Here is a 22,499-nt window from a genome sequence, read left to right on the forward strand (position 1 = left end):
GGGCCCCATATTAATTTATATATAAATTGTTTATATAACCCTCACAAAGCTCCCCCCCCGCACACAGACTCCACCTACACACATACCCCATCTCACACAGACCTCCCCCCCACACACACACACCCCACCTCACACAGACCTCCCCCCACACACACACATCCCACATCTCATACAGACCTCCCCCACACACACATCCCCCATCTCACACAGACCTCCCCCCATCTCACACAGACCTCCCCCACAGACACATCCCCCATCTCACACAGACCTCCCCCCCACACACACATCCCCCATCTCACACAGACCTCCCCCCCACACACACATCCCCCATCTCACACAAACCCCACACACACTCCCTATTCACTCAGATTCCCCCACACAACTTCTTGCTCTTTCAATTTATCATGGGTTTAACATGACAAATATTTAACTTTCTTCAGCACCTACAGTACCACTCCCCCCCCTTCATTCCATAGGGCTTGCACTTACTGTACTATGTTTTTCAGCCACTGCTCAGCCTATCCCTACTCCCGTCCGCTCCACAGTGATAGCCGCCGGCCGCTCTGACTCCCGTCTTCTCTCCAGTGTCCCCATAATTACAGCTGCGCTGCGCGCAGCCCTTGAACGTCTGGCTCCTCAGACAGGCAGGCAGGGTCACGATCACATCCTCCATCCAGAGCAGTCCAGACAGGTCAGGAGGAGGAGCGCCGCAGATGCTGATGGGGGCTCAGCTTGGCAGCTCCTATGTTTTTTCAGCATAGGCACACACAGCACTGGAGGTAGAGCAGGACACGGAATGGGTGACAATAGAGGGGTTGCCCCCTTCAAGGTTGGCGCCCGGCGGCAACTGACTCCATTGTCTCCGGCAATTCCGCCACTGTCTCAGGGTATTTTTTGCAAGAAATACCCTAAGAACTGTGCGGAGAGGATTCGCAGGGACAGAGCTTTCTCGCAAGCTCTGGGCCTGATTCAGAGCCGGATGCTCTGACAGAGCGCTCGCTCTGAATCGGGGCCGGCCCTCTGGTTTTGCAGAACGGCCTCTTGGCCGCTCGCATAGCTGTGGGTGACCACCCACAGCTATCGCGAGCGGCCATGATGATGGTCGCGATGGTCAAGATCATCGCTACCATCGGGCTTGCGTTGAGACCCTTGTGGTAGGGTCGCATTGCTGCAAGCCCAAGAGAGCTTTCGGCTCAAACAGAGCCGAAAGCACTCCCACTGACATCACTTGTGATGTCAGTGGGGCCGGCCCCAGACGGTAGGCGTTCCCATGGGAACGCCTCCGTCTGGCCAGCCACGCCCCTGGCCCACCCACCAAAGGGGGCGTGCTGTCACTCAACATTGACAGCACGCCCTTTGGTACGAGACCCGGAGCGACGGTTTGCCCGTCGCTATCCGAGTTTCGCGCATGCGCACGACGGAGCCGGCTCCGTCGTGTGCATGCGCACTGGGCCACCATCGACCCGCTTGCGAGCGCATAGCGCTCGTGAGCGGGTCTGAATCAGGCCCTCTGTCCCTGTGTGTGATGTTTGATACATCTTTGCAATGTATTCCAATATCACAATGCAAATTTGGTGATATTATCAAATCCAATCCGCATGCGAGATGAGGATTGTGATACATATGCCCCATAGAATCATAAACCTGAATTAAAGGCAACTTTTTACCATCTAGCTGAACATATAAGTAAAATACTGCACTTATGTGAATATTTATGAAGCAGTTTTTGCAGTATGTCCTCTGAAAACGGCCAGTTCTAGTGGCAGTGTTGGTAAGCTAAGTGGTGTCTGCATAATTATTAAGACCCAAAATAAAACTAAGATGATGTCTGTTTAGTTGGGCCATTACAGAAAGTGAAAGAGATATGTGAATGTGGGGCCTATTCATTATTCCTTAACTTCTCCCCAGGTAGGTGAAAATTAACATTTTAATCTACTTTTGTAAAAATGAAGTATTGGGGCCATTCATTACAGAGGTAATGCAGGAGATATTATGGATATTTACTGCTTACCTTTCATTCCCCAATTGGCTCGCTGTCCCCATACACTAGTATGGGGACCTAAATTCATCAAGCCCCAAAAATGCTAAATTTTCAGAACTTGGCAACGGGAACTTACACTATCTTCAGGTGGCGTAGGCTCCAGGACCCCTGCAGGAGGTCCAAGTTTGCTAAAAGGGATCCCTCCACCCCCCATTCAGGACTCAGGCATGCACACTGGTCAGATACGGCAGTGCAAAGTTTCACTGCAGCCAAAGTAGCAGAGATTGCGGGGACAACTGATTTTCGGATCAACTGTCCCAGCACCACAGCAATGTAGTATTGCTCTGGTAATTTGGTATCCAATTTGCAGCGAGTTAAATACTTCATTAACACTGGCAGGCTGTGAAGAATAGACCCCTGTGTCTGTGTTTTAGGGGCATATTTATTAACAGAGAAAAAGCTATTTGGTGAAAAGGGCTGTGAGGCATGGGGAAATCTTAGCAAGTACTGCCACTGTCCTCCTACCACTCTAGCCCAAGTCGAGCTTCCAATCCCACTGGGCATGTGTGAACTGGCAATGCACTTGACTGGTGAGGAATGATGGCATTGTTACCTATGGGCCTGATTCACGGTTGTATGCTATGCCGATATTTTTGCTGTTGAGCGATTATTGACCGTCTGCGCATGCGTCTGAGTCACACTGGGCACGCGCACGGTACATTACCGTAGTCTCTCGTAGCAAGTCATTATTCGCAGTGTGGTTGACAGTCAGTGGGTGGTGACTGGGATTGTCAGCTAAAAATGCAGACATGTCACCGCCATTTTTGAGGCATGTCACATCCTGAGTCTGTTTTCCCATATGCAAGAAATATGGCTGAGGCGTCTCAGTTCCCATGGCCATCCTGCACGGCCACAGAGATACTCAGGATGGCTAACATTGAATGATCTGCTACCGATGCTGCGTCTTTGTACGCAGAGGCTTGGATTTACAAATACGCCGGTGGATGTCTCAATACATATCCCAGTGTCTGCGACATTTGCATATATTCTGACAGCAGCTGCCCACGGGATCCCATCTATGGTAACAATAGCGTACGTCTCTGAGTCAGGCTCTATGTTAGCCAGGAATCTGGTCTCAGATGGGATGGTGAAATTTTTTGATAAATCGGGGTGAAATGAGATTTTCTATCACTGCAATGTGTTATCACCGTGACATGATAAATAGTCATTAAAGTTTCAAAAATCACTGTATATGCCAAACACTCTGCAACTTTGCAAGCTCAGCTTGTAGCTTCATTTCAGATTTGTGGCACATACTGTAATTACAGAAAAACTATTTGGGTTCCCCTTGAAAAGTGTAACAGAAAGGTGGAATTTATGATTTTTAAGATGTAGTAGTCATACCGGATTTGGGCCTGATTCAGCAATGATCGCAAGTGCGAATACGCATGCAGACATCTGATTGTTGCGTACTGCGCATGTATATGCATTGCAGTGTACGTGCGCAAAGACTCCACTGTGATCAGGACTGCGATCGCAGTGACTACACAGACCCATCACAGAGTGGTTGACAGGAAGTGCCATTTGGGGGGGTTATGGGTGGGGGGCGGGTAGATGGCGAAATGCTGGTGTACCAGGGTGTTTGAACGGCGTTACAGGGGCATGCATAAATTAGCCATAAATTAGCCACTGCGACGCCATACACAGATTGTGCACTCACTACGTGCAATGAGGTTAGCAATTCCTGAGTAAGGTCTGACCTTGTGCAAGTGAGCGTGAGGCTCCGATGGCACTCAATGTTACCAATGATTTTGCAGTCTTGCTAAGCATACGGATGTGTGTAAGGTAAGGTGGGCGTCCTTATGTAGTGCTGCGACGGCATAGCGATCGCAGAGGATTAGCATATCATCGCAGTGAGACTATGTGCGTAATTGCTACTGTAATCGCAGTTGCGATCCATACTGAATCAGGCCCTTTGTTAGAATATTATATACACCAAAGAATCTTGGAATTTTCATTTTAAACATAATTATATTCCCACCTAATTAATTGTTATCTATTAAGAGAATTTTGGTTATTTTGTTTTTGCAAAACATCTTAAAATTAAATGTGCTTACAATATACATTAAAAATCGCATCATAACCAAACTACTATGATGAGAGTGGTAAAACATATTTAGAATAGTCATTGTTGTTAATATGGGAAAGAGGATCCACAAATAACATATAAAACATTTAAAATTAGATAAATATGGCAAGTTAGAAGACTTGATTGTTTTACACGCATACTTAAACAATAACGTAGGGGGGTAGATTTTATTTATTAATAGTTATATATACAGATGTGTCCTCATATGTCTATCCTCAATATACCATGCAACTCGGCTAGCGTCAGGCATTTTTTCACGCAATGTAATGCTACCCGGACGCACCAGGAGACTGTGCTGATAAATTTGATACATACATGCCGACTATCTGGCTGCCCCTTCCGGGAGCAGCCAGATCGGCATTACTGGGGGGCGTGGCCAACAGAAGGGGGCGTGGCCGGCAAGGTGAGAAGTTTTTGCGGGCGGGGCGGAGCCAAATATTACAGGCAGTGTGAAGCGGGGGGCGGTGCCAAAATGACGCAAATCGCGTCACCGCCCCCTTAGGGGCCGGGAGACTTGCGGTGGGACAGGAGGGGTCGGCGGCAGCCGGGAGACTTGCCTGCCATCCCGGGAGGTCGGGAGCGGCACCCGATTTTCGGGAGGCTCCCGACCAAATCGGGAGGGTAGGCAAGTATGATTTGATATACAACACTTGTTGTATATATGTCTGTGACCTAGGGCCTGATTCCGAGATTTATGCTAATATAATCACAATTGCGATCTGTCACTGATCACAGGACCTGATTCAGCACGAACCGTCCGCTGTGTGTATATGCTAATCAATGCATACGCAGGGCATCCACAGCACAAGGATGCAGACGCCCAGCATACATAGTGCTGCCCATCTCCCTTTACTCAATGCTCAATCTGTATGCAGGATAGCGCAAACATCTGTAACATTGAGAACCATCGGACCCAGACGCACATTAGAGGATGACCTGACCTGGCACAGGATTTTGGCTACTTCCTGCGTGCATCGAGTCATCTGGCTGTGTATGCCGCCACACTGCCTTAATTATGCATTCCCCTATTATGGCGTCCCAATGCATAGGCACGCCTTTGTTCGGCCAACTACCCCCTATCACCAAACGGCACTTCCTGTCAATCAATATCGGAATGATCTGCATACACATTGCGTGTAGTCTGCATACCCTTACCCGATCGCACTGGCTAGTTCATGCACATGCAGTGCAATGCATACACATGCACAGTGTGAAAACATCAGCCGAGTGCGTGCGATCTCTCACTTGCGTTCCTTGCTGAATCAGACCAACAGTTCCTAAAATATGCTAAAGTCTTTAAAAGCTAATCCGAGCATAGGGACGCCCACTGCAGATCGGGCAGCCACACAGCATGTAACTCAAGTCTGACCTTCAAACACTGCGGCTCTCCTGACACGCAGAGAGCTCTCATGCTGCAAAGGAGATCACAATGGCTAATTTATGCACACCCATGAAAAAGAGTGTAAATGATCCCGACACACCTGCGTTTGCCTAAACACGGATCCCCGTTACCTCTCCCAATATTCTCCTAGTCTGGTAGCAGGGGCATAACTAGGTATCTGAAAGCCCTGTAGCAAAAAGTTTGTAAGGGCCCCTATGTACCACCCAATGATGAAAAATGTATAAAACACCTGTAACTTTGACAAGGAAGATGAGCGTCCCTCAGCTCCGGGTCCCATAACAGCTGCAGCATACATGCCTAGCATCCCAAATTCGGGTAACCCCCCCGCACCCCCGGAAGGCTAGGCACTTGTCCCACATTCTACCCACCTTATAATGAAGTGGGCAGAATGGGGAGATATTCCGCGGCGATCGCGGGTCCCCGTGTAGTGGATGGGGCTTAATGACACAATTCTTTACGAATCGCGTCATTTAGTCCCGTCCCTTATTTAAATAGCGGCAATTTAGCCGGCTCCGATGTGCGCATGCCCAGTGGGCAAACATCGACCCGGTTGCGAGCGCACAGCGCTCGCGAGCGGGTCTGAATAAGGCCCTATATTTTTGTCTAAGGCCAGAAGATGCAGAGGGACTGCCAGTGCTGTCTCTCTCTTGCCCAGAGCACTAAAATGTCCCTACCCCAGTGCAACTTTCATTCCCTACCACCTGGAAACACGTACACACTAGAGTTCATTTTTTGTCAGAAGCTAAGTAACTTAGTTTGTTTTTTTAATTGTGGAAGGAAATAGGAGCACCCATAGGAAACACACCCATACTCAAAGTGGGCAGCCAGAAAGTCGGTAAGTATGAGTTACAGGCTCATGCCATAACGCTTTGTGGAACATATACATTTTAGATTAGGTTGCATTAAACACTTTCTTACTTCTTAGAAGTTTCTCTCTCTTTGCTTCATTTGGAGGGAAAACCACATAGGCACCAGAACTGCAATATAACACAAAGATAATATAAGTGAAATTGAATCATTATTCCCACACAATGTAATAGCAGTTATTTCAGATGCAATAAGTCACTTTACCTTCCATGATAGCAATTGATCTATATAATTACAACAGAAATAAAATGGGGCTTAATTGAGCCAATGAGAGAGCACTCCCCAACTACACCATTTGGATAATTACCAGTTGCTCCTACTCTCTAACAACTCAGCTGTTAGAGAGTAGGAGCAACTGGTAATTATCCAAATGGCCACGCCCCTTGTGACCACACCCATTTTTTGGCGTGCACACATAGCTGGGGGCGGGCTCCATTTTTCAATTTGTCCTGGGCTCCAAATACCCTAGTTACACCACTGAACAACTGTAGGACGCACCGCATAGCTCCTGTTTTATAACCATGGAGTAGGCTTAGCAACCAATCAGCTTCTGTCATTTTATAGACTGTACTAGATAAATGATACTACTGTAAAACAATTAGGAGCATTTAGCCATATTTGTCAGGTTCATATCTGTCAGGGTAGGCCTTTATTCATTTATAGACTTTTTTTTTCACAAAAAAATAGAAGCTTTGGCTATACAAAAGCACTGCTGTATGAGATACCATCTGTCGATATTATATTTTAAAATCAGTTTTGTCTCGGACACTGTTAGGCAAACTGATAACTGCAGGCGCCACATAAGCGGTCCATACATTACCAGTAAACTCAGTAAAAAAATGCAAGCAAAAAATTTAGGAAATGCCTACCTTTATGCTGGGTATACATTGCCAGATAAAATGCCTGTCAGACCGACAGACATTTTATCTGGCAGCCTGACACCCAGCAGATATCGCGGGCATACACTGGGAGATATCTCACATTCTATTGACCCTATCTGCGCTTCTCCCCCGGGGAGGAGACATTTCCCTGTTCCTTTCCTGTGAAGGAACAGGGGAAATATCTGTCAGTCGGGTGCGGCTGGGGCGCATGCACTGCCCGATGCGGCTGACATTTAACCTACAAAATATCGCATGGAATGGGCAAGCTGGACGATCCAGCAAACCCAACCAATCGATATTTTAACATTGGTCAGCCGCACACACACTACAATTATCGGGGCAATCCGCTGATGTCAGGTGGCTCAGCCCGATAATTGTATAGTGATGGCCAGCATTAATAACATATCAGCAGGAAATGTAAACAAGTGTTACAGTACAAGCAATACAGGAGTGTCTTTAGAGAGGAGGGGGCCCGTGTGCATTCCCCGTCCGGGGCCCCCTCCTCTCTTCCCGGCAGCTGACTGATGTGGCTAGCCGGCCACCGAAGCATTAGTAGACTCTGGGCACTAGAGTGTGCCCGGAGTCTACTGCGCATGCGCAAAACGCCGGAAAAATGGCCGCAGCGACCATTTTTCTGGCTTTTTGTACAGCACTGACACCTCGGAGAGGTAAGTTTTAAATAATATGGGTGCACGGTGTGCAGTGTGGGGCCCCCCTGGACCCGTTGGGCCCATGTGTACCGCACACCCTGCACCCATTATATATACGCCCCTGAAGCAGTAACAAACACATCAGACAATAAAGCAGGAAGGTGCTGGAGGCCGGAGGTGAAGGCTTGCAGGGCCATAGGCTGCCCTAAGGCTGACTGTTAATCACTGGTCTAGCTAAAGTCATAAATTGATTTTGTAAGAGAAAGTCAGTTTTATGGCAATTATATCAGCTTATGGTGTGTAGTTGATGCAATTCTTACCAATTATTCTTCCTCAAAATACTTTATACATTTGTATTTATTGAAGTAGAGTATTTAAAATGTAAAACTGACCTTATAATGTTCGATGAGCATGTCATGGCAGAGATAGCTGAGCGAGCAGCACACATCACACGCTTACATGCCTGGCTCAGCAGCACACATCACACGCTTACATGCCTGGCTCAGCAGCACACATCACACGCTTACATGCCTGGTTCAGCAGCACACATCACACGCTTACATGCCTGGCTCAGCAGCCGTGTTCCTGGAAATAAATGTTAAAATGTTGGCAACTATGTTATAGACTTTAGGGCACATGTTTGTAACAAAATCAATGAGGCCTAATATTAAGTAGCGTTCTGTCCACAAAATAAGTTATATTTTCATAGTTATATATTCTGGCAATTTAATAGAGATTATTCTGTAAATAAATATACATAGTAGATTTAGATTAAATAATGCTTAGAATATTCCACTAAACTGATTTTGTGCAAAACAAATGTCCATCAATACAAGAAGCCAATGAAAATCCAAGAGGGAATTATTAGAGGTTTTGTATGTCGTTTTCATATTGCCACACATTGCATACGGTTATCAATGCCAAACTGCTGGGATTACTAACTGGTGGTCTGAAGGCTAAAAGCTCAAACCACCTTCTGGGGGTGACACAGGGGTGGACTCTTTTACAATAGTAGCTGCATGTTTTATTCTAATGCTGCGGGCAATGGCAGTCCTATTGAGACGCCCACCTGCTGCAGTGCGAATCCGCCGATGTGCCTACAAAGATGTACTATCAGCGCACCAATGGCCACAACATCGGACATTGCACCTGCTCTATGGCAGGCACAGAATAACCGACTGAACAACTGCGTCTTTAGACTCAGTTGCTGACACCTGCAAGCCCATGATACGAATGCGTCTGGTAGCCAGAAACGCCTATTGGATTTGCATGGATCTGCATGCAATTTTGATATGCATCTCTGCAGTAACCATCGGGACACATGCGCAGAGAGCTGCTTTTCAGTATTGCTCCAGTGAATTGGTGTACGTCACCGCAAGCCTTGGCAAGTTGGATACATAATTTATGTAGGGCCATCAGGTTCTTATAAGGAATAGGCCCTAAGTTTTAAGACACAAATAGCACTTTACACACTTTGCAGGCGGGTGAGTGGCCTTCAAGAAATATTGTCTGCTGGTGATCTGGGAGTCTGTGAGGTTTCCCAGTAATCCAGGACTCTATTGGACAACAGAGTAGTGAACTATGGCAGTAGGCAGAGCTGGATTAACAAAAGGTATGTATTACTGGCAATGGCGCTCACCACTGCTGGAATAATGAATAAATGGTTAGACCAGAGTGCAGCTGCCAATCAAGGAAGTTTGTGCAATTTCTCAAAAAAACAATAGAAAACAAATTGGCTGCGCAGTCTAGTCAATTAATAGCAATAGGAAAACATTTATTATCATCTCTCAAAAGAAAGATCACAGTACATAGTCAGTTAACCATATAAAGCGGTCTAATACAGCAGCATATACACATAGAAATTTACAGTCTAAAATTAGAGAATAAACACACAAAAAAAAATAGTAATAAATTAAAAATAAGGAATGGATGTTGGTCAAATTAGACAAATAAGCTGTAAAGCTAAATAGTTGGAGTCCCAGAGTGATATCACTGTTATTCACTTATAGGTGGCAAAGTGAATATAAAAGGTAATGTTCCTGAATAAGTGCCGTGAGTCACAATATAAATTTTCACTGATATTGGACTGCTTGCAAAAAAGTAAATGGAGCGGTACAGATAAATCCCAATATACGGCTGTATGATGACAATGTTAAACCAGGTATCTCACCTGTCTTCAGTCTCTAAGGCACTGTGTTGTACGCGACAGCGGCTTGGATATATAGAATAAAAAGTTATATCCTCAGTGTCTGCGAGAGGTGAGTGTCACTAGTCAATATAGACGATGGTGAAATCCAGCTGGGATCCAATGCTCCCTCTCGGGTAGATTTTACCGAGTGCACCGCGGTCGGTGTTGGTAGGCCGTCTGTGAACTCTGCAGTTAGAGCAGTGGAAGAACGTGCCTGGATCAAAGATCCGTCCATTGTCCACAGGCCGGGTATCAGCTGAGAGCGTACCGTTGCTGGTATTGAAGTGCCTGGGATATGTATGCCGCTCTAGCAGTCACAGTCAGTGGCAACAATAATTCGGCACAAAACGTCCGGGTAGTGAAAGGTTCCAGTTAAGGACAGAACTCAACGCGTTTCTGTGCTCCTCAGCACCTTCGTCTGGAGTATAATGTATCTGCCATCATAGGAGTCTTTTTAAAACACACCTTTAATTATCCACAGATGTATCTAATCAGCTACGTTTGTAGCCATTCATCCCTTAGAAACCAAAGTTAGACTTGTGTAGCTCACTGTGGTATCTATACATGTCAAGATTTACCTCACATTGATATAACATTAATATATTAATCTCATATCGACAACAGTCATGAATTCGGCATAGTTAACACACTAAAGAAATCTAATATTTGTACAATCATCTTATATATGTATATATGAAAGATTATTTAAAACAATCTAGCATCTTAAATTTTTTAATAAACTACAGATATACAAAAATAACCAAATAGAGAATGAATATAAATATATGTATATATCCGAACAATAATATGCGGACATATATAACATATCCCCAAACAATTAATAAATAAATATTCCTAAATATTCCCCTGTGCTAATGCACATTACTTCCAAAATAAAAATAAAAAATCTAATATAGTCGAGACAAAAACAGCAAACTTCATATAGACTAGAACCAAATGATAATATTGGAAGGAAATCCTCCCAAACACTTACATAATTACAACAGCACAGATATATACTAACAGATACATCCCTATATTATCTTAAAGTCCTAGGGAAATTCTATTCTTAAATAGACTGGACATCAAAGTGATTATATGATTTGTAGAGTTGCGGAATATATATTAAGTATACCCTGTGTAGTTTCCCAGACCTAGCCTGGCGTATCCGTCTCCCCACTAGTAATAATGAAATATATTGAATAATAATAAATCGGAATTGATGAATATTAGATGAATAACTAAAACATAAGCTAAAGAATAGAAAACATGATATAAAAACTATATAAGGAAAAAAAATATATAAAGACCACAATTGCCAGATGTATATATACGGGAACTGAATATACAACAAACGGATGATTTCCCTAGATGTTAGATAGAATCCAGCAGAAGATATACTAAAACTGTACTATATCGAATCTAACATATTAGTACCTAAGAGCCCGAGGGAACTCTAGTGCTAAAAGGGCTATATGTCAAAATCAGTATCTGTGATCTCATTCAGACCATCGGGTTGCAGAGTGTTTAATTGGTGTATCCAATATGTTTCTCGTAGACAAAGCCTAGTGTATCTATTTCCCCCCCCCTCATGGTGGGTTTGATAGTTTCTATCCCCAAGATTTTAATACATTTGGGATTGCCTAAATGGTTTTCTATGCAATGTCTGGATAAAGAATGGTCTGTCGATTTCCGCAGAATGTTCCTCCGATGTTCGAGGAACCTATCCTTAAGTCGGAGTGTGGTACGGCCCACATATTGGATCCCACAAGAACAACTAACTAAATAAATAGTATAGGTAGAGTTACAATTGATATACGATTTTATATCAAATGATTTGTGGGTTCTATGAGATTGAAAGGAAACAGATTTATGTTGGATATATTCACACGTTATACACTTCATGGAGCCATATCTAAAGCAACCTATCCTACCTATGGGTAACCAGGTATGTGCATGTTTATCCTGATTAATAGTTCCACAGGTAGGTTTAAATAATGTTGGTGCCAACAGGTTTCCCAAGTTTTGGGCTCTCTTAAAAATAACTCTCGTTCCAGTACCCATTTCATTTTTTAATATAGGGTCTGTATATAATACTTTTTGATTAGTATTAATTATTTTCCTAATGTTGTCAGCTTCAGAGTTATATTTGGTTATAAACTTAATGGCTTCGGTGTCATTTGAATGGTGTGTATTGTGTGTAGATGTTTTCGGAATAAAATGTGACCTTCTTTCCATATTAACTATTTTATTAAAAGAAACTTGTAACAATGAATCTGTATATTGTCTAATCCGAAAAGCATCCATTAGTTTATCAGAATGAGCTAGAAATTCTTTCTTTTCTGAACAATTCCTATGAATTCTATGAAGTTGTCCTGATGGTATATTCTGCAACTATTTTTTATGATGGTTACTATTGAATGGAATGAAATTATAACTGTCTGTTTCCTTTTGATATGTACAAGTTGAGATATATCCATCCTTGATAGAAACCGTAATATCTAAAAAATTTATCGATGTTCTGCTATATTTACTAGTAAAAAATAATTGATAAGGGTTCTGATTCAAATATGAAACAAATTTATTTACCGACTCTTCATCTCCGGCCCACACAAAAAAGAGGTAATCTATATAATGCCCGTAAAGGACCAGGTTCACCCCGAACTCGCTACCCCAAATGAGCCTTTCTTCAAGGAGGCCCATATAGAGGTTCGCAAAGCTCGGGGCAAACCTGGTCCCCATTGCCGTACCTCTGGTTTGAATGTAATATTGGCGATTAAATATGAAATAATTATGAGACAGTATGAAATTGATACTGTTCTACAGAAATAGTTTAAGACACTCGGACTTAGTATCATCTCGAGTAAGAAAATTACGTACTGCTTCCAATCCTAATTTATGGGGATGTTAGTATACAGCGCCTGTATGTCGCAAGTAAACATGGAATAACTAGCTTTCCATTCTATGGATTGGATCAATTCCAAGAAATGAGTAGTGTCGCGTATATATGCTCTCAGTTGTTGTGCTATGGGTTGGAGGTAGGAGTCGACAAAAAAAGACAAATTCAATGTTAAGGACCCGATGCCAGATATAATAGGGCATAGGGCATCCGGGGGGGTTATTTATCGATTTATGCAGAGCTGGATTAACAGCAGGGAAGCCAGGGTGATTACCCTGTTTGGGCAGGGCCGGCTCGAGGCATGTTTGACCAGTGCGGTCGAACAGGGGCACCACCCCATAGAGGGCGCACCCCTCCCAACCATCCTGATTTTCGGCGGGACAGTCCCATTTTTCAGGCACTGCCCCAATGTTCCACGCGCGGACCAAAGTGTCCCGCCGGTGGTCGGGAGGTTGGGCATCCCCACTGCCGCAGCTGTGCAGGGTGAGGGCCACCAGAGTCCCTCTGTTTTTGATCCACACTATTGCAAATGAGGAATAAGTTAGACAAGTCAGCAACTATATAGACACTATGGAAAGGAGACAGGCTGGTAAATATGATATGATGTCAGTCTCTTTCACTAGTTATATTCTATATAGCCCTACATCAGCAATCACAAAAAAAAATCAAATCACTGATTCTACGTTATTTTCCAAAAGAAATTCGGCCAGTATGCGCCCTTACATTGCTGTTATGTACCAGTGATTCGCAGATCATTTTCAGCAAATAACAAATCTGACAATTATAAAAAGCTCATCATTTTACTGGTAACGGACGGCTAAACAGCTGATCGGTACCATACACTGGCAATATACAGTGCCGATTGGTTGGCGAAAACCAGTATGCTGGACATCCTGATTTGCCGATTCTGATCACTTTTTAGTTGGAATCAGTGAGCCTCCTATATTGACGATTTTTTAAACAATCATCTTCAAAACGCCTAATTGGCGCAACTGATTGCTGATGTACAGTATGGGCCCCTTAAGAGCAACATGACATCAGCTTCTTCTCCTAAATTTTGTGTTTGCCGAGGCCCAGAATAATAACTATAAGGGGTATGGTTACTAAAGGTTGATTTCAATCAATTTAAAATTGATGAAAATCGATCAGCATCGATGTTGTGTTTCTGACTAAATAAACACATTTTCTAACAGACAATTTTTGATTTGGTTCCAGAAACACAACATTGATGTTCATCGATTTTCATCAATTTTAAATCTATCAAAATCGATAAAATTGACCTTTAGTAAATACGTGTTGCAGTCAATGAGATAAAAGCCTTGAAAGTTTCAGTGTTCAGTGCCAACTCCCTGAGGCTGTAACTTCTCCACAGTGAGCACAAGAAACGAAACTGAAACCACCAGTGACTATTAGTGAACTAAAACTAAGCATAGGAGTCCAGTGTAATGACAGTAGTGCTGTGTGACGAGGAGGACTGCAGAACTGCACTACATCGTTATTGTATTTAGAAACAAGTACAGGAGTTTGCTATGCTGTAGTCATATGTTATCTGCATTATATACACACTCACTACAAAGCAAAAAAGTATGTAAATGTAATAAGTCTACACATATACATACATATAATGGATGGCAGTTAGACTAAGAACATGTCATATACATACATCTAATGGATGTAATAAGCCTGTATATACCATCTGCAGATACAAAGCAGACATAAGGGAACATAATACTTACTACTGTGGCTCCTGAGATGTCTGTGGAGCTGACTGTGGATTTATTTGATCCTGATCAGAGTAGGTTGGCTGCTCCCCTCCCATCCCTGTGGGTTTGCAGTCCTCCCCATCAGAATCATTGCTCCCAGTCGGATCACTATTTTGGAAAGTTTGCCTATTTGATCTTCTCCCGGCTCCTGGATATTGCCCATACATTCTGCGTCCTGACTGCTGCCACTTCACACACTGTATTACAGATGTCAGACTTGTTATCACAGCAAACCTGTCACAGTACTGAGGCCCCTCCCTTGCACTGCCCTCTCAGCATTGCACAAGCCTACTTCTGCAGCCTCTAGTGCTTTGTGTATAGGAAAGAAAAAATATAAGCATTGGCAACTTTTGTATCTACTTCTAAACAAAAGATATTACGTCAATAGTCTTCAAAGGTTAAAAGTAAATGTGCAATTCAGCAGCATTGAATAAATGTGGGGAACAAACGCAGTCAGTTAAGTTATTATTATGTTACCAAATAAAATGTTCTGCTCATTTGACACTTGCCACATGTTTGCTCATGAACATCCACTAAATAAAAAAAATGGTTTGTAAAATGCCCTTGAGAATCAGGCCCCATGGTGGGACACTTGTACTGAGGCCTGAGATTTCAAGGGGCCCTAACCACTCAAAAGTATTTTTTCCTTATTGCAGCATGGGCGTTGGATGCAGCATGGGCGTTGGCGTAGGGGGGGTGGGGGGGGTTAGGGGGTGGCTCACTTCTCCCCAAACATTTAAAAGGAGCAGCAGCCGTGTATCGTCAAATAGTAATAGGCTGCACGGCCCCTGCACTGCATGGAGGGGAAGGTGTAATATGCAGTCTGCAAGTTAAAACACTGCACATTACACCTCCTCCGTGCGGTGCAGGGGCTTTGCAGCCTATTGCTATAAAGCACAGCCCCTGACCATCCGCGGCAGCCACTCAGGTAAGGGAGATGGAGGGAGGAAAAATCATTCCGACGTCCTGTATTGCAGCGGTGCAGCTGATAGGCAGAGTAGTCGCATTGCAGGGGGCTTGAGCTGAACAGAAACAAGGGGGCTGGAGCTGGAGAAACACTGGGGGCTGCAGGTACAGGGGGGCTGGAATTGGAGAAGCATAGGTTGACTGGATCAGCAGAGACACAAGGGGGCTGGAGCCTTACACACACATGGGACTGGAGCCTCATAGACACAGGGGACTTGAGAGACATCAGGGGGCGATTCTGGGGAGATATGGGGGACCTGTAGCTGTAGTGACTCAGGAGGGGGAAGGTTGGAGAGACAAATGGGGTTGGACTGGAAAGGTGCAAGGGGGCTTAAAGCTTGGGAGACACAGTAGAAGTGAGGCTTGAGAGACACAGGGATGGAGCTCGAGAGAAAAGGGTGCTGGAGAGAAACAAGGGAGTTTGAGAGATACATGGGAGCTGGAGAGAAACAAGTGTCTGGAGAGACACTGGGGAAATGGAGGAAATGGAGCTAGAGAGACATGGGGTGGATCAAGAGAGATAGGGGCTGTAGCTGGAGACACACAGAGGCTGTAATTGGAGAGACACAGGGTTAGCGAGACACGGGGTGCGGCTGTAGAGGCACATGGAGGGGTGAGGCTGGAAAGACATGGGGAATTCGGCTGAATAGAAATGGTGTGTGTGTGTGTGTGTGTGTGTGTGTGTGTGTGTGTGTGTGTGTGTGTGTGTGTGTGTGTGTGTGTGTGTGTGTAGCTGGAGATTATCCACAAATGGTGGGATTAGAAGAAAAGCCTAGGGAACAGTAATCTTCATTAAAACACCAAATATAGAAAATTACCGATACCAAATTAGATATACACAGTCTAGTAATATTACATTTTTGATCAGGGAAGTTCACATTTTGCCATGATGATGACATTGGTTATATTCCTACACAATCATTCCGGACTATGTGCCTGATTCAGGACTTGATGCTATTCCGACATTCACACAGTTCAGCGATTATCAGTGGTATGCACATGCATCCCAGCCGCATGGCATATGCTCTACGAATGAATTGCGATTGCACATGCTGTGAGGATTCACTCACAATTGATTGATAGGAAGAGAACGTTATGTGGGTGGTTACGGGAGTTCCGGCTAAAATGTAGGCATTTCGGGGACGTTTCCTGGGCGTGTACTAGCCAACATCTGAGATTGTGCACACATAGAACCTACCTCTAGGTTCTCAATTACCACAGCTATTCTGAGTGACCATAGACTTACTCCAGCTGTCGATGTTTTGAAGATCTGCGTACAATGCGGTCTTTGTGTAAGCAGTTGCGGGCAGCTATGAGAGCTCCAATGGGCATCTCTATACAAAATCTGCCGTCTGTTGCATTAGCATATTTTAGCTACTGTGTTCCTTGAGAGTATGCAGTTGTGTATGCATTACCACCCACCTCTTAATCAGGCCCAATGTGATCTACTACGAAATAGTGAATACCAACTGAAGTCACCATTTGCCCAGGGAGAATTAGTTTCTTCAGAGGTTCCGCGTTGCAGACAAACCACCATATACAGTAGGAAAGACTCTCAAGCTAACTGGCCTGTACCTGTCAGTGATGGGGAAGCCCTAAAAATATGGATGTTCCAGACCCCAAGATTTCTGTTGCTGGTCCGGCTGAGAATGGGCCCTAATGATGAAAAATAGTTACATAACATTGCTATTAATATTATCCAAAAATAACAAGTATTGGTTAGCATTACTGCCTCACAGCACTGAGATCTTAGTTGAGATTTGCACCAAGGCTCTGTGTGGAGTTTGTATGTGCTCCCTGTGTTTGCATGGGTTTTCTCCAGGTGCCCCCAGTTCCTCCCACAATCCAGAAACATACTAGTAGGTAAAGTGGATTTTGAAAAACAAAATAGTCCTGTACATGTAGCATATAAATTATAAGATCCACTAGGGCAGGGACTGATGTAAATTACAGCACTAAATAAACACTGTAAAGTGCTGCAGAATATGTGTACAATACATAAATAACTGTTAATAATGAAAAATAACCAGGTTACTAATTTAGTCATGTTAAATTTCTGCATCGACTATTGCATTATTTTATATTATTTCTTTATCTCTGTCTCCTGAATTGTGTGGCATAATCTTATCGTTCCTAAACATTTTGGTGATGTGACATTTTATACGTACAGTAGTAGTCACATACCTCCCAACCCTCCTGATTTCAGAGGGAGAGTTCCTATTTGCATTGTCCCATTCTACTCAAAAGATTGCCTAGAGCGCATGTTCACACCCCTCTACAACATGGACACATCCTCTTAATGTCATGATACTACCCCCTTTGGAGCATTTGCCATATCTATTTTATTACAGTGGTGATGGGGTGAAGTTAAGGGCACAAGTCATGATGGAGTTGTTGTGTACCACATGTATTTGTGATATACCACTGTGAAATATTTGTGATGAATAAAATCAGAATCATGAATAAATATAATACCAGAGTGAATAACAGATACTTTGTGCCATTTACAATTCAAATTTAATTTATATATATATATATATATATTTATTTATTTATATATATATATATATATATATATATATATATATATAGTTCACCTACACAGTTCATTACAAACTCCTGAGGCAGCCAATGGAAGATTGCTATTCTTACTGCAGTTTGGCAACAGTTACAGGCTGAGGGGTTATGTATACTAGGTTCTGAAATTAAGTAGCATGATTTTGGTGAGCTGGTTTTACCTTATAACTGATTGCTGCTTTAAATTAGCTGCAAAATCGCCACAATCACACTGCTTTCGTAATCTCGGAACCTATTACACAACCCCCTGAGTGGGTTTGGGAAGCTATACTGGAAGAACAGTAAATGGTGCTGTTTTTTAAGCTAGCATAGTGTAGTTTATTTCGTTTTGCTGGCTATCCACCACGTTAAAAAATGTTCTAAAGTAATGTTTATCCCACAATATTCCCTGCATGTTTGATGCTTGAACAAAGAAACATGTTCTGAAACAGGTTAAGTACCCAGGCACAAAACAACAGAAGTATACAAGAACATTTCCAGTGAAATCTGCAAAATGTGTGTGAGTAATTCAGCACTGTATTTCAAAGAAAGGAATAAAGAAAAAAAAAGTCTAGCAGCTCAGAGATTAGCCTAGCAATGGCTAAATTGATATAAATGACAATTATCAGTGTTAAAAATGAAATTGACTTATTGGAGGTTATTACTAAAGACAGACCAGCGGATATACAGTAAGTAATAATGGAAAATATTAAGACAGAAACACATAAGCAATCATAAGCTTATTAGTTTTAGATTACCTAATTCACATAATATATGAGACTACAGTGAAATGCATGTGCTATGCATTACAAAAGCAAAAGGAAAGGACATACAGGAGTATATAAATGGAATGCTAGAAACAGTAGCACAGTTTAGAATTCGTCAAATTGGAAAGCAATGAAACGGAGACAATTTTCAAAAGGGTCCAAGCAGAAAGTTAAAAACACACTCAGTCACACATGTACAAATCAGCTAAGTGGAGCTTTTAAAGCAACATAAGTTCACTTGTACCATTGTTACTACATTGATTTAGGAGCTACAATGCCACCCACCCCATGGAGGCACTATTCATGTGCTGACTAGCCGGGAGTGTTTATTTGAATCCAAAATTCCTGTTCTCCTTGATATAGTGTAAATTGTTGGAAATGCATGTGTACAGTGTAGTGGTATGGAGTTATGTACACACCTAACAGAATGTCTTATCAATACTGATGGTTCAGTTGCTTAACCAGTAGTATGATTTATTGGAAGAAACATGATGTACAGCTGCTCACTATGATACACTGGTTATTATTGAGTGGAGCGGGGTGTTATACAGCTCACCAGGTGGTTAGTATATATGGTTTGCGGGTAGTGGTGTAGGATTCTGGAACAGTGGTAATTGCAGGTAATAATGCCAGGTTTCTCATAGCTAAGTGGAAGATGTCTGTCTCTCACTGTGTCACGCTCTCACAGTGAAGACAAGATGGCCCTGCAAATGCTCAGTAGTAGCCTCAGTGGCCATGTTGGAACAGAGAATGAAGCCTCCTAGGAGGAAAAGAAATGGAGTCTACACAATGGCACACTCCCTTATCAACATAAATAAGCTCATGCTGTTTAGTGTTGGGCTCGGTGAAGATTTTTTCCTTTTACAGTTCAATATCTGTTCTCCTGAGTGGATATAACAGTCCATCATTTTCAGTTCTTCACTAATTAGCCATTATGTTTTTAATGCAAGTGACTGGCAGTTACAGTATCTCAAATCATAGATGCTGCTGATTCATTAAGTCAAAATCTTATATGTAATCTTGTAAAATGTCTGTCCCTAACATGAACAGTCCATTAACCCCACCCAGTCATATCTTAGCCTATTGGAATGTGTTCAGGGAGGCACCTTCAAACCTTAACACAATGCTGGTCAGAAGCAGTTTCCATTAAGCACCTTGTATAATGCGGCTCAGATGGCAGGGAGAGGGTAAAAATGGAGATAGAGTTGACATATATGGAGATGAAGGAATAAGAGAACAGGACTCCACCAGCAGAGCCTTGAGTTGCCTGCCAGTAAGTCAATGCAAAACTAAAGTAGGTTTTGAAGATACAGGTGATAGAAGATAATCAGTAGTTAATATGATAAGGTAATCTCTATTTTTTTAAGTACTGTACAGCCCAATAGCACAGTGATGGGCTTGGGCACATGCATATCCTTTATAGAACTAAGTAGACAAGTGTTGCAACTGCAGTCTAATTACTTTCACCTTTAAATCTGGTGAATAATATTTACTCAGACATGCAATGTGTATTCAAACAGATTAGTCATGCATCATAAAATGCAATTAAAAGACATGTGATGTTATTGAGTCTGAAGAGTCTTGCACAAGAACACAAGATACAATGAGAAAACCATTGCAATGCTATGTTTCCACAGATCAAGACTCATCAGGGACGGAAGAGTCAGAACATTCATTTAAATGAAGAGATAATTTACCTTCTCACTCTTCTAAAGATTTTTTAGATTTACCACAAGATACGGTACTGGACCAGAGACCCCCAAAAGGAAGATTAGGAGGGGGAAGAAATTCAAGGCAGATGGGATGTTCAAGAAACTCCCAGGTACCAGAGGCGTGCACAGAGGAGAAAGTAGAATTGGTGGATAACAATGATGATAGGTTAAAAATTATTAAACTATCTAATAGAGTTTTGAGTGATGTACATCTTGATGTTCTAAGCAGGGGCTTGACCTTTTCCCCAGAGGTTCATTTTGATAGATGGAAGTGGGAAAGGGACCACCATTTATTTGGCAGGAGACTCCTCCTTACAAAATTTTATTTCTCTGCCTCGGCAGATATGGTAAATCAATCTCAATCCAATACCAACAATTTGACCGGAACTTCTACTGTAGATTTGTCATATGAAGAAAATGAAGCTTTATCTATATTACAAAATTTGGCTGGTGAAACAGAAATTTTTGAATCTACATCAAGATCCATATGTAAGAGGAAAGGAACATTTTTCCCACAGCTAAATGTGTGTCCTGAGGTGGGCATATTTATTAATTTAGTATCTAGAGACCTGGATGAATTATATGAATAAGAACCGATATCGTCAATTCATTACCAACTTGAATAGAGAAATACAACAAGCTCTCTGTGAAATTCAAAAATGGGAAGACATAGTTGTGAAACCCTCAGATAAAGGGGGTAATGTTGTATTGTGGGCTAAGGAGCAATATATAACAGAAGCAATGAAACAACTAAATGACATCACCTGTTATAAAAAAAATTAATGTTTAACCCACTTGAGAATTTCAAGAAACAATATAACAACATTATTGAACAAGCATATCAAGAAGGGGTGATAATCAGAACTGAATATCAATTTTTGAAAGTAGAAGACCCAGTGGAGGCGACATTTTATATGTTGCCTAAAATACACAAAAATGAAACTCTACCACTGGGCCATCCAATAGTGTCAGGGATTAAAAGCCTGATTGAACAGGCCAGCAAATTCTTATATACTCATCTAAAAAGTATGTGATAGATCTGCCCTCTTACACGAAGGACACAATGGACATACTGCGGAAATTAGAGGAAGTCCATGTAGAAGAAGGGGTTCTTTTGGCTACATGTGAAGTCGAGTCATTGTACACCAGTATCTTATATGAGAGAGGTGTTGAATCAGTAAAATACTTTCTTGACAAAGATATGCCAACAGAATTTGGTGCCTTCTTGATTAAGCTATTCATTTTTGTATTGACAAAACATGTCTTTGTATTTGATGATTGGTACTATATACAGGTCAGAGGAACAGCTTTGGGGGTGGCCTGTGCCCCCACTTATGCTAACATTTATTTGGGTTGGTGGGAGGAGACGATTGTGTTTATTGATGCCCATGAGGAGTACACTTGTCATATACTCATTTGGATGAGATATATTGATGATCTCCTTATAGTGTGGGATGGTCCTCAAGAAAAATTCAGGACATTCATCAGCCTTTTAAATGAGAATAATTTAAATCTCAAACTTACCTATGAAGTGAGTGAAGTGGAAGTGAACTTCTTGGATCTCAAAATACGTAGGATGGAAGATGGAAGAATCACAACAGATTTGTATAGGAAACAAACAGCAACTAATAGTGTGCTACATAATACAAGTGCACACTTTCCACCGGTTCTTAAGGGAATTCCTAAAGGAGAGTTGCTGTGCCTTAGGAGTAACTGCT

The 22,499-nt window shown here is 42.6% G+C and overlaps 1 protein-coding gene across 3 annotated transcripts in view; it reads right to left on the reverse strand.

Annotated features, from left to right (window-relative positions):
- EPSTI1 (epithelial stromal interaction 1) overlaps window positions 1-14,966 on the reverse strand; it is a 124,318-nt gene extending 109,352 nt beyond the window's left edge. For all 3 annotated transcript variants that reach the window (XR_015878944.1, XM_088476455.1, XM_088476531.1), the window contains exons 1-2: window positions 14,754-14,966; window positions 6,451-6,509 (exon numbers count right to left, since the gene is read on the reverse strand). Coding sequence is in view for 2 of the 3 variants with exons in the window: in XM_088476455.1 (XP_088332581.1) it covers window positions 6,451-6,509; window positions 14,754-14,947 (253 nt within the window). In the remaining variant the exon portion in view is untranslated. The remainder of the gene's footprint in view (window positions 1-6,450; window positions 6,510-14,753) is intronic.
- Window positions 14,967-22,499: the final 7,533 nt, after the last annotated feature.

This window comes from Taudactylus pleione, unplaced genomic scaffold (genome assembly GCF_031769625.1).
Source record: "Taudactylus pleione unplaced genomic scaffold, aTauple2 ptg000005l, whole genome shotgun sequence".
Classification (NCBI taxonomy): Eukaryota; Metazoa; Chordata; class Amphibia; order Anura; family Myobatrachidae; genus Taudactylus; species Taudactylus pleione.